This window comes from Musca autumnalis, unplaced genomic scaffold (assembly GCF_047663935.1).
Source record: "Musca autumnalis isolate F117 unplaced genomic scaffold, ASM4766393v1 scaffold_5, whole genome shotgun sequence".
Classification (NCBI taxonomy): domain Eukaryota; kingdom Metazoa; phylum Arthropoda; class Insecta; order Diptera; family Muscidae; genus Musca; species Musca autumnalis.
In genome coordinates, this window is record NW_027412088.1 from 18,241,130 (window position 1) to 18,252,920 (window position 11,791).

The following is an 11,791-nucleotide window of genomic DNA, read 5'->3' on the forward strand; positions in this document are numbered from 1 at the left end:
AGGAAAAAATGTTATCGTAGTAAAAAATAGTAGCTTCTTGCAGGTTCTGGAACAGAGCAAAAATAAACAAATAAAAACTTAAGTTGCGAACATTTTTGCGGTAATTCTCTAGACAGACTAAAAATGTAATCCGAAGAGTGCCTTTAAATTCAATCCAAACCACTACATCAAAAGTTGTGATTTGGATCGAAAATGGAGTGCATCCTAGCTGTGTGCTGTGGAAACAAAATGGAGTGCATCCTAGCTGCGCGCTCCCTTGTAAAATTCATAGGTGAATTCATGGTACAATAATTCTTAGGTAGGCCACAGCTAACAGCTGATTACAATTTTTTTTGTTATGGCTTAATCTGTCAAAACCGTGTTGACATGCAGAGTTGATATTTATTATTGATCAAAAAATTCAACTCTGTTTTGTTTTCGTTTCAACATTTCGTTCTTCTTCTTCTTTGTATACTCATCCGTTATCATTCATCAAAACAATTTTGACGTTTTAAGCCATAGCAACAGGGTTGTATTTTTTGGCGATTCTCATACCTGGCCTACCTATGAATTATTGTACCATGGGTGAATTCATAGAAAAATATGTACTCCAACGGCATTTGTACTGTACACTTGTAGTGATTCAACTGCATCCGCGTATGCAAACTTTTTGCTGCGTAGACTTTGGACTTGTGCTAAGTTTACATTTACGAAATCCACTCGATTTCAAATGTCACTTCCATAGCTCAAACGTCAAATGAAATCTCATCTGGATTTCATTTGACGTTTAACCGATGGATTTGACAGTTGAAATCAAGTGGATTTCGTAAATGTAAACCAAGCATTGGCGTCAAAGTACCCCAGCAAAAAGTTTGCATCCGCGGATGCAGTTGAACATTACAAGTGTACAGTACAACTACCGTTGGAGTACACCTTTTTCTATGAATTCACTTATGAATTTTACAAGAGAGCGCGCAGCTAGGACGCGTTAATTTATGGTTTGGAGGTTCGTAAGTGATGAAAATAAGTTCAAAAGCAAAACTATCGATTCATTTTCTTAAAGAAAAAAGAAAATTCTTGCGTTTGGCAAAACTGTAAAGCTGTAAACAGATACAACGTTTGGGTAAAGTTTTGTGTCGTTTTGGCCGTTTTTACACTGTTGGGCATGATGCCGAAAAATTCAAATTCATTTGAAATATATGCCGACAAACAGATAAACGCTGGACTTTGGTGTCGTCGTCGCCCTGTTGTTGTTGTTTTTTTCTCGACGCCCAACGCAAAACTTTAACCAAACGTTGTATCTGTTTCCAGCTTAAACTTTATTTTGACGCGTCAAATGTTGTGTAATTTTGGCAATCTTCATTTATACCCTAATGAAACGTAGGAAGGGTCTAATATTTTCTGAATTTTTTTTCTCCCCTAATCAAATCAAATATTTTTAACAGTAGTTTGGTAGTGTTTGAAACGAATTTAGATTCCTATCGGAAGAGAAACTGGCTCTTTCATCCCCAACAGCTACTGTTTAGAGTTATGCCAATTTAATTAATCTTAGGTAAATTTTGGTAGTTGACGGTATCCTTAAATATTGGACGGTTTGGTATCTATGGACGAGAATCTCAAAAAAGTACATAAATCTAATATTTTCAAAAGTTTTTCGCTATTTTTACCAGGGTTTCGGAGTCGAGGTATTTTCGGCTCGACTCCGACTCCGACTCCAGGCGAGTTTTTTTCACGACTCCGACTCCGACTCAGACTCCGGGTCGACTCCGAGAGTGAATTCCTATACTACTAAAAATAAATAAAATGTACACAAAATTTTAAGTTTTTCCTATATTTTGGCCTATATAGGCTAATGTGTTAGTTTTTCCTTACATATTCACATTCGAACATATCAATACTGTTTCTGCCGAATCTTACATTGACAAATAGCAAAGTTAGAAAGTTTTTGTCGGTTTTCCTTTTTTGCACGAGGATATTCTGGATGGAATTCTTCCGCGTGAGAGAATCTTTAAGCCTTCAAAATATGTGAAAATGATTGGGCAATAAGCAAATCACGACCAAGCCATTTTTCATGATTTTTTTTTTTCCCCGAAAAAACTGCGCAACTTTTTGGCAGGATTTTTTCTTCATCTGAAAGAGAAGAATATTACAAAGTTTTAAGGTCGTCTACGAAACCTTGTTTTTATTAAAGCATTTTGCGGTGCCAACTCTATCTCGAAAACTATCTCGAGAAAAACACAGTTTTTATAAATAAATTGTTCCCATCCAACGCTCATCCTGAGGCAATATTGTTTCCATCGACTTAGAAATTTGACCACATATTATATGCTACTTATACTTTCTACTTTTTTCTGAAATTTATAAGTAGGGATCACCCCTTCATTGTCCTTTATCACTTTTACCCGATCCTTTCTCATGAAAACTCTATGATTATGTATTTCATTGAATTTCGTATATGCAATTGATTGTGTAGAAAACTCGGATACACATAAACTATATCTGCTCCTGGCGGACAGATGCGGTTATTTGAATGTCTACATCTAAAGCCCTCATTGAGTGTATAATGAATCATAGACGAAAGATTCACCGTTTGTCAGACTTCTGAGTTATAGTGGGATAAATCTGTCGTTAACCAACAACAAATTTATGATGCCTATTTCAATAGATTATGCGAAATTTACCGAAATACATAAACATATGGTTTTTTTGAGAAAGTAACGGGTAAAACTGATAAAGGACAATCAAAACGTGACAATGTCGATTTCTAGGATATGGTAAATCTACATATAATTTTCTGTGGAAAATTTTTGTAGAAAATTTAATTTTGTTTTACTTTTTGAGTTCAAAAAAAAAAAATACATGGATGAAACTGAGCTAGAAGGACAGCATATTTGACAGAAAGTTTCCTCATTCCATTTAACTGAAAACATGTCATCTAAAAATGATGAAACAATATCTCCAAACAGAGATATAAAACTATTTTCTCAATGATTGATGGGAGTCAAATAAAAAAAATCATTATGTCATGACTCAGAAATTTCAGCTAAGGGATCCTTTAGGGTTCTCAATTGGGGCTTTAATTCCCAAAATGAATTTTCCTCCCCCAGATCGTAACTTCCATTTTGTGTCACAGGGTATTCAGTAAGATTTCCCATAGAGATCACAATGTCTTTAATAGAAGACAAGGATGCCATCTCATAAAAAAACAAGATGAGAATACCAATAGACCTTTGTGAGTAGACCAGTAAGTCTTCTGACGAAAGAGGTTAAAGGTCCAGTCTTAATTCGATTGTCATAGAACTTTACTTTTGTTTGCAAAAATGTAACGAATCAATTGGACCAACAAAATAGGGATGAATAGACTACACTTCAAAGGATAGTAAATACCCTGTGAATTGTTCTTTAATTCGGTACAATATATAATTTACATACATATATATTTTCTTATACCTTTCTTTTAAAATAAATAATGATTTTTAAAAAAGTTCTTGTTTCAAATTTAATGTTATATTTCTATAACGTGGAAAAAATTTTGCCCGGAGTCGGAGTCGAGTTATTTTTTTCGACTCAGACTCCGACTCCGACTCCAGCAAAATTGCTCGACTCCGACTCGTAGACTCCGACTCCGACTCCGAAACCCTGATTTTTACCATTAAGGAGCGTTCATAGAGAGTTCGTACGTTGCAGAAAGTGGTTTACTGATATTTTTGCAACATTAATGTGGTTAATTCTTTTCTTGAATTTTCAACGGTTTAGTATCTATGGAGCAGAAACTGACAAAAGAGGATACAAATCGAAATTATAGCAATGCAATTTGGCCGTTAAGAACCGTTCCTACAGAGCTCATATGTTCTAGAAAGTTGTTTATTGAGACCTAAGGTACATTTTTGCAGATGGTTGTTTGCTTCAATTCTGCTAGGTTTAATATCTGCATCCTAAAATCCGAGAAAAAATTATAGGTGAAATTTTACCTTGACGATTTTGACCTTGAAGATGAGGTTGAATGGATTTTATGTGTTCAAAGTTATTATTCTTTAAGACGAGAGCTACATCTTTGCTTCCACGAGTAAACCCAAATTCTCAGCGATTTAGAAGATATGAGCCCCATAAAATGATCCCTTTTGACATTAATGCCTCAGGCCTTTGTGGGCCCATAACCGCGAAAGATGAAGTGATAGGAAAATCGTCGAGACACGTCTTCTTATTTTTGGTCTTCTATCACGCTGCGGTGTCAGAGTATCGTTAATAATTTGCATGTTGCATAGTATAAGTTAAACAAATTGAAAATAAACTCAAGCCAAAAATAGTTTTGTTAATTCTTTATTATTTTTATTATTCATTCAAACGTTCCGATCAATTTCCATTATAGTAGTAATGCTTATATGCTGATATGATTTCACGTGTTTATAACTTAAATCCCATAAATCACTTGAAAATACAAATCCTTCACCTTCATTCAAGTGCACTTTTATGGTGGGACAATTTTCATCACATGGTTTCTTTGCAATTAATTTTAAACTATTCGTGCCAGATAATTGTTGAACAATTATTAAACCTTGTACCACAACATCTTGATATTGACGATGACTGAAATTTTGTGACATTATTAACCAGCTAGAATAATATGGCTCCAAATGTATTGGATAATAATAGGGTTTCGGTATGAACAATCTAGATGCACGTACAGCTGATGACTGACAAGTGCGCAGCTGTATAAACCATTTTTCTTCAGGTCTATCCATTAAATTCCAAGCTTTACGCAGAACCAGTTCGGCATTAAAGAATTTCTTTATTATTAAATTTGATGAAACATCGCAGTGTGAACTTTGTAGAAATGCTGATGAAGACGTTGATGATTTGTGAAATATCGCATAAAAGAAGTCATCAGCCGTTATGGGATGGTGGGAATCAGTTATAACGACAGCTGTGCCAACTTCTAGGTATGCATTTTCCAACTGTGAGAATGTGATATTTGATACGGTGGGTACATAATCTGGAAGAGGGAGAGAGAGAGAGAAAGGAAGAGATACATTTAAAATTATACATTTTACCGTTAAAATCCTAAATTGGAATTAAAAAATAAAAGTTGAATGGTGCAAAAGCATTTACACTGCATTTAGTTCAGTGCATTAGTAAATTGTTTACATTGCATATAAAGACATATATAAAATAATTCCTCATCATCCCCTGCAAAAAGCTAAATGCCTGTTCCAGAACGTACAAGAATCTACACTTTTTTACTACAATAACAATTTTTCCTTTATGTTATCGGAAAAAATAGTACAAATGTGTAGATTCTTGCAGTTCTGAAACAGTCCATATATTGTAAACGTGCTATAAACTTTAACTTGAGTTATAGTGCGTTTGCATTTAAGCGGATATAAAATGTCAATTTCATAGCATAAACTTCAAAATAAATCCTCATAAAGAAGGTTAACCCGCCAAAAAGCCTTAATGCAAAGGGTGTTTAATCCGATGTTTTTGAAATTAGACGGAGTCGACTGTGTTATTCATCTTTAAAAAACAAACGCCTAAAGGTATGCTACAAAAACAAATAACGCTATGATTAAACAAAGCGAAATATGCATAAAGTCCAGATGGCAGTGCCAGGGTTTAAAATGTCAATAAAGTGCAGATGGCAGTGCCCGTTTTCACTTAACCGGATTTAATAAACCCACTGGGTTTCAAATGTCAATGCCATAGTGCAAACGTCAAATAAATCCTCATAAAGCAGGCTAACCCGGCAAGAAGATTTAATGCAAACGCGGTTTTATTCTGAGAACCTAGAAATTATGAGAGTATACCTTTTGAACTATTCGAGGCCGCAGCGACATCATACTGGCTTTATAGGACAGCGGTTTGTTCCATTTTAACCTATGGATGTATATTCTGGTGGCATGGCATAAGTAATATTTCGAACATGTCCCAAATAGCTTTTTCTGGTAGAATGGTTACGGCATACGGATAGCCAGAGTCTTCCGCAATTAAATCAAAAATTGTCAAAATTGTAGATCTGTTTTAAAAATTTTTGGTTGAGTGCTGAGGAAAATGATATAGTTGATTAACTATAAAGACGTGGTTCTCAGTCTACTGACCTACAAATAGAGCACTGTGCCATTGCTCTGCTTCTTCTTGAACAACTTCTCACTGAGCAATACCACGGCAGCGGGTTCTTTGTACCGGATTTACCGGAAACCAAAAGCGTTTCGGCCAGCAGCTACATCAACTTCTTCATGAGAGAAACTCGCAAGGATCTGACTGAACGGATATGGATGTAAGGTATCGAACCCATCCTGGCAGGTAGTCTCAGGACATAGAACTGAATCCCTATTCTCATTTATCTCAATAATGGCCACTGCCGTATACAATCTATGGCAAGCAAGTCGAAGGACAACAACATTAAAAATAAAAGTTCGAGCACCTAGTCTGGTGAACAAAAGATACTGGCTGCTTGGTGCCCTTGAGATTGAATCTCTCTTTGCAATTTTTAACTGATTTTGTCCTCTTTAACGATTTTCAAGCACTTGGTTTGTTTTCGTATAACGGTACACTACGATTTGAATATTTTTAATGAGTCCCAATTTACATTAGACGAGTTTACTTGCGGCAATTGTCAGTTTGTAGGTGATAGAGGGGGCTGAGAGGCAAAGGGTTACCATATGCCTCACCTCTCTCTCCAGCAAACTGACAATTGCCGCAAGTAAACTCGCCTAATGTAAATTGGGACTGATTTACGTTTACCTTGATCTAGGGCACATTTATATAAGGAAGATGCATGAATTACAAAACTTAGTCCCAATTTACATTGGGCGAGTTTACTTGCGGTAATTGTCAGTTTGTAGGTGAGAGAGGGTGCTGAGAGGCAAAGGGTTACCATATGCCTCACCTCTCTCTCCTACAAAATGACAATTGCCGCAAGTAAACTCGCCCAATGTAAATTGGGACTTAACAAATTTACAAAAACAACATTGTTGTTGAAAATTAAATGTCAAGAAAATATTGAATAATAGGGTCGTTCTAAAAATTTTCTCAAGAAAAACATAAATACATTTCAAAAATCCTCTAAAATAGAACAAATTTGAAACAAAAATGTAAATATAAAGGATTCAGAACTGTCGTAGATTTTTATTACACGTTTAGGATGAAAAGAAATATTTTATGGTAGCAAATTTCGAAGTTTCAAATTTCATGAGTAGACCCTATTACATTTGCAGCTGATTGTCACTTTTACCTTCTATAAATGTCATAACATATTCAAAATTTGTCGACACCACTACCTGTTCAATTTGCCTTGGATCGGGCCAATTAACTAACATATGGTCTGTTCCAGAACTGCAGGAATCTACTAAAGTTCGGAAAATTTGTACGTACGATAACTCTTGAAGGGAGTAACCGATTTGGTCCATACTTTGCAAATCGTGAAACGTGTACCAGACTTAGATGAGCTTCCAATATGGACTCAATCGGTCCACACCTTCGGGTACCTCCCACACAAAATTTGGGTTAAGTTCAGTTTAGGACCAGCTCTCGAATCGCTTTGATTTTTGTTTTAGCAACTTTTATTCACTGCCCCCCTTACGACGGTACAAGTTTTATCATGGGCAAGTCCACACTTCCTGAGTAAATAGCCTGAAAGTTGTAAAAAAAAAACCGTGACACCGTGTGAAGTGGTTGGAGCGCAAGATAACTCTCGAACGGATCCGTCGATTGGGTCCAAAATTTGGCCTTAGTAATATTTTGTCCAAACTTAGTTTAAGTTCGAAGATGGGCTATATCGGTCCACACCTTCAGGTACCTCCCCCAAAGAAGTTCAAAAATGTTCGCAAAAAATGTGGCCGAATTGGTCCATACTTTACACATCCTAATATATCTACCAGATATTGATCAGGTTCAAATATGGACTATATTTGTCCACTCCATCCGGTACCTCCCACACAAAATTTTGGATAAGTTAACTTTAAGACCTGCTATTGAATCACTTTGATTTTTGTTGAAGCAACTTACATTCGCTGCCTCAATTACGATGGTAAAAGTTGTTTCAGGTGCAAGTCCACACTTCTTGAGAAAACAGCACGAAGGGTGTAAAAACCCCCTGTGGTATCCCCATGGTCTATGTCGGTACATTTCTTTAAGTACCTTTTCCGCAAAATGTTTGAACTTTAATCCTAATTAACATTTTTGTCGGTTCAAACGACCAACATTTGGAAAGCCCCTAAATACATAAGTTTTTTGTGAAAAAAGTGTTTCTATTTGCACAGGCTGAGTGTATATCTCTGTCGGCAAAGCCGACTGATACTTCTTTACTTGTTTGATAATGTCTTTTAGAAACACGTACGTGATCATATTTACGATATAGGTATTGTCCGATTCCATGTTTCGGTATTGCATCTCGATTGGCCTCTACACGAGAAGTGCCATAATAAATATTCGAATTAAGCAATGCTTTTATAAAATTGTGAAACAAATGCATTATATCGAATGCCCACCGTATTCTGTAACCTGATACTGCCTCGTAAAAGTGTTCACACCATCAATGACAAGTTGCAATAACTGTAAATGTGTTTGGAAGCAATCACATACCGTTAATACCACGTTTGCATTTATATTTGTTGCCGCATTGTATATTGTTGTCAACATTTGTCTAAGTTGGCGCTTATCAAATGGTTCCACGTGTTTTACACCAATCAAAATTTTCCAATTACCTTAAAGGCTGGTTAATAGAAACATTTGAACTTCAGTCCCGTTATTGTACAGTTTGAAACCATCAAACGAAAGCACGCATAACCTTTCTTGTTCGGATTTTCGTGATAAAATGCTGCTTAAAATATCTGTTCTTCTGTCGTTAAAACCCATTGGACAGTACGGGTATAACTGTTCCAAAGTTTCAGACGATGGAAGTCGCAGTGTCATCAGATTCTGTGCTCTTGTGTATTTTTTCGATGATAATAAAGAAATCATTATTGCTTTCATCTGCTCTTCATTATATGGAGGATCAATGGTACCATTGGTAATGTCTGCGAAAATGCCTTCCAAATTAGGTTCTGCTACCTCTGGTGCAGGTCCTGCCACGCCATCGAGAATATGGCGTCTTAGCGTCTTTATAGGTGCATACTTAATACCACATTTTATAAGAAATGTTCTTTCTGCTAACACCACTACCTGTTCAATTTGCCTTACTATTTATTTTCGATACCATAATGTGCTCTGTTCCAGAACCTGCAAGAAGCTACTACTTCTTATTACGATAACATTTTTTCCTTTGTGTTATCGAAAAAAATAGTAAACATTAGTAGATTCTTGCAGTGCTGGAACATACCAATTGACAAATTTGGTCTGTTCCAGTACTGCAAGAATCTACTAATTTTTACTATTTTTTTTCGATAACATAAAGCAAAAAATGTTATCGTAGTAAAAAATAGTAGCTTCTTGCAGGTTCTGGAACCGATCAATAATTATCATAGTAAAAATTAAGAGATTCCTGCAGTTCTGGATCAGACCAATAGTTTTTATTTGCTTCTTTAACTTACCAATATTCTCACACAATAAGCAATTTCCATATTCCAAAGTATTCGTCGATACACTGCTGGACTGTCTCACATTATCAGTATTAAGAGGACGTTCAATTAAACATTTGGCATTATAGAGCGTCGACCAGTTAAAAATTGGTAATACTTGTATGAGTGCCAAACGCCCTAAAGCCGATAGAAACCAATTGAAAGAATCACACCACTTTATTAGGGCATAAAACACCCCCAGAATTAACACAACTTTGCACAATTTCTTTAAACTTTCCTTGCGCCTATACAAGTACAAAGGTTGGCAAATATTTTCAATTTCTAATGGTGATAGATTTTCTTTTCTCAGAGTTGCGAAAAACTGTTCAAAATCTTTTTCCAATTCCATGATGGGTTGTTAAAAGGTCTTTTCAGTACCACGGTTTGAAGGTGTATGATTTTTAAAATATCCCAAACGAAAAGTTAAACCGCCAACTTCGTTTGAAGGACATGCGTATTAAAAGGATGTGTGTTTTTGTGTTTGATTAGAAATTTGATTTTCTTTTGTTATTTATTTCTCAATTGCTGCTAATCAAATTTTACACTTGAATGAAATACAAAGTGATTGGAATTGAATGAAAAAGTGTGCACATGTGAATTTTATGCTGCGTTCGTGGGTGTTGGACAGATAAAAATGGTTTACATTTTATCTAATAAATTTGAAGTTTCCGTTTTCCCATTCATCATCTTATTGGGTTTACAGTTTTTCATATGATCCCTCATTTCATTACATTGTTCCGTATTGGACCACATCGATGCTGGACAATTTATGAACGATTCCCTAAATACACAACCCATGAGATGACTGGCCATGGGAGGACAGTGAGGACGGGGTGGCATCATGGATGGGCGCATCATGCGATCTTTTGTACGCGACTCATTGGATGAAGGGGTGGAGGAAGAAGATTTCTTTTGTTCCATAAGCTCCTTAAATTTCTGACGCATATCTTCCACTTGCACAGCACATGTTTTAAATGAGGTCTCCAGAATGGGTATCATATCGGTGGCATTGGTTAGAACTTTTTTAAGGTACTCGGATAGTTTAGTTTCATCTAATTTAGCATCGGGAGTAGCCATTAGGATGCCAGTTTCATTGAGGGCACAGGATATAAAGCACTACAATAAAAAAAAAAAATTGAGAAGAAAATTAATTAATTATAATTTTATTTTAAAATGGGTTTCCTTACGGCGCGCACATGTGGTGGAGGACCAAAAGGTGGAGGATGTGGGCGGCGACCATTTGGTGGTCCGGTGGGTCTTGTTTGTTTTGTTTCAGTGGACGTGGACATATCTTCTTCTTCGCTGGACATGGTTCCTAGTGGGGGATATGGAAAGCCACCATGTGGAGGGGGTAGCGGCATTGCCATTTTGCATTTTTCTTTAATGTCTTCGGTGATTATATCGGGAACATTACAGCATGTTAGAGGGTCCTGTAATAATGGATATATTTATTATTATAAAGTGAGGTTATAACTTGTATATGTCTTTATAATGTGCTTTACATTAGCTTTAAAATGTACTTACAATCCTTGGTGGCCTCTTGGAGCAATCAATATCAGCAGCAAACGCATTTCCCTTTAAAATAATAATAACAATATGAATTTAAATTTCAACTTTTGCACGTTTAGGTGAACATACCAACATTAGTGAAATTAGCAAGGCCAATGCTCCGAACAATAACTTCCTAGATAATAATTGCTGATAGACCATGATTAACGTACAAACAATAACTGTTGATTTGTATCAAAAAATTTCCAAATTTATAATAAATTTTGGGCAAATCATGTTGCAACATAAAAAACCTCTGAACTACGCTTCACTTGAATGTGGTGAGGGACGACATTAATTTCATTTAATAACATCTAATTGTTCCAATGAGTTATTATTTTCAGCCGTCAGTGTAAAAATTACGTACATGTTAATTTTTTTGTTCTATAATTATATATAACTATAATTATAAAAACTGTTCGTATATTGTACTTCTATAATCAATTAAAATTAAACACTTTGTTGTTGTTACTGTACCATCACAGGTGCTGACACATTGTATCCCGATCGATCGCCAACTAACATTCTGCCTATGTTATCGTTTTTTGTTTCTTTTTTTCAGGGGGAAGAACAATTTGCGATTTTGGGGGAACAAATAATTTAAACAAATTACATTAATGTGTTAATATATGTGGCTATTGAATAAAAAATTTATTTATTTCCTAGTAAAATAAAAACTTTTCTGTTTACCTCTTGCTCCATAGCTCTTT

General features: G+C 35.6%; 2 protein-coding genes across 3 annotated transcripts; both read right to left on the reverse strand.

Moving 5' to 3' along the window:
- Nucleotides 1–4,319: 4,319 nt before the first annotated feature.
- On the reverse strand, nt 4,320–9,882 carry LOC141406193 (uncharacterized). The gene is made up of 2 exons (XM_073991393.1): nt 9,507–9,882; nt 4,320–4,972 (listed from the first exon to the last, which is right to left on the reverse strand). Exons 1-2 carry the CDS (start codon nt 9,880–9,882, stop codon nt 4,320–4,322), a joined length of 1,029 nt encoding a protein of 342 aa, XP_073847494.1.
- A 123-nt stretch (nt 9,883–10,005) lies between these two features.
- Nucleotides 10,006–11,514, reverse strand: LOC141405783 (uncharacterized). Of its 2 annotated transcripts, none has more exons than XM_073990477.1 (4): nt 11,172–11,514; nt 11,058–11,108; nt 10,721–10,963; nt 10,006–10,649 (listed from the first exon to the last, which is right to left on the reverse strand). In XM_073990477.1, exons 1-4 carry the CDS (start codon nt 11,241–11,243, stop codon nt 10,173–10,175), a joined length of 843 nt encoding a protein of 280 aa, XP_073846578.1. In that variant the 5' UTR covers nt 11,244–11,514; the 3' UTR covers nt 10,006–10,172. The 2 variants fall into 2 exon arrangements, with proteins under 2 accessions (XP_073846578.1, XP_073846579.1); XM_073990478.1 differs by having other exon boundaries at nt 10,730–10,963; nt 11,172–11,456.
- Nucleotides 11,515–11,791: the final 277 nt, after the last annotated feature.

Excerpts from the sequence above, each read along its gene's own strand:
- LOC141406193 (XM_073991393.1), bottom strand. The coding sequence starts at position 9,882 with ATGGAATTGGAAAAAGATTTTGAACAGTTTTTCGCAACTCTGAGAAAA. Across the intron at positions 4,973-9,506 it reads CTTATTGTGTGAGAATATTG|ATTATGTACCCACCGTATCA; the intron begins GTAAGTTAAAGA and ends TCCCTCTTCCAG.
- LOC141405783 (XM_073990477.1), bottom strand. The coding sequence starts at position 11,243 with ATGGTCTATCAGCAATTATTATCTAGGAAGTTATTGTTCGGAGCATTG. Across the intron at positions 11,109-11,171 it reads TGCTAATTTCACTAATGTTG|GGAAATGCGTTTGCTGCTGA; the intron begins GTATGTTCACCT and ends ATTATTTTAAAG. Across the intron at positions 10,650-10,720 it reads CTCCACCACATGTGCGCGCC|TGCTTTATATCCTGTGCCCT; the intron begins GTAAGGAAACCC and ends TTTTTATTGTAG.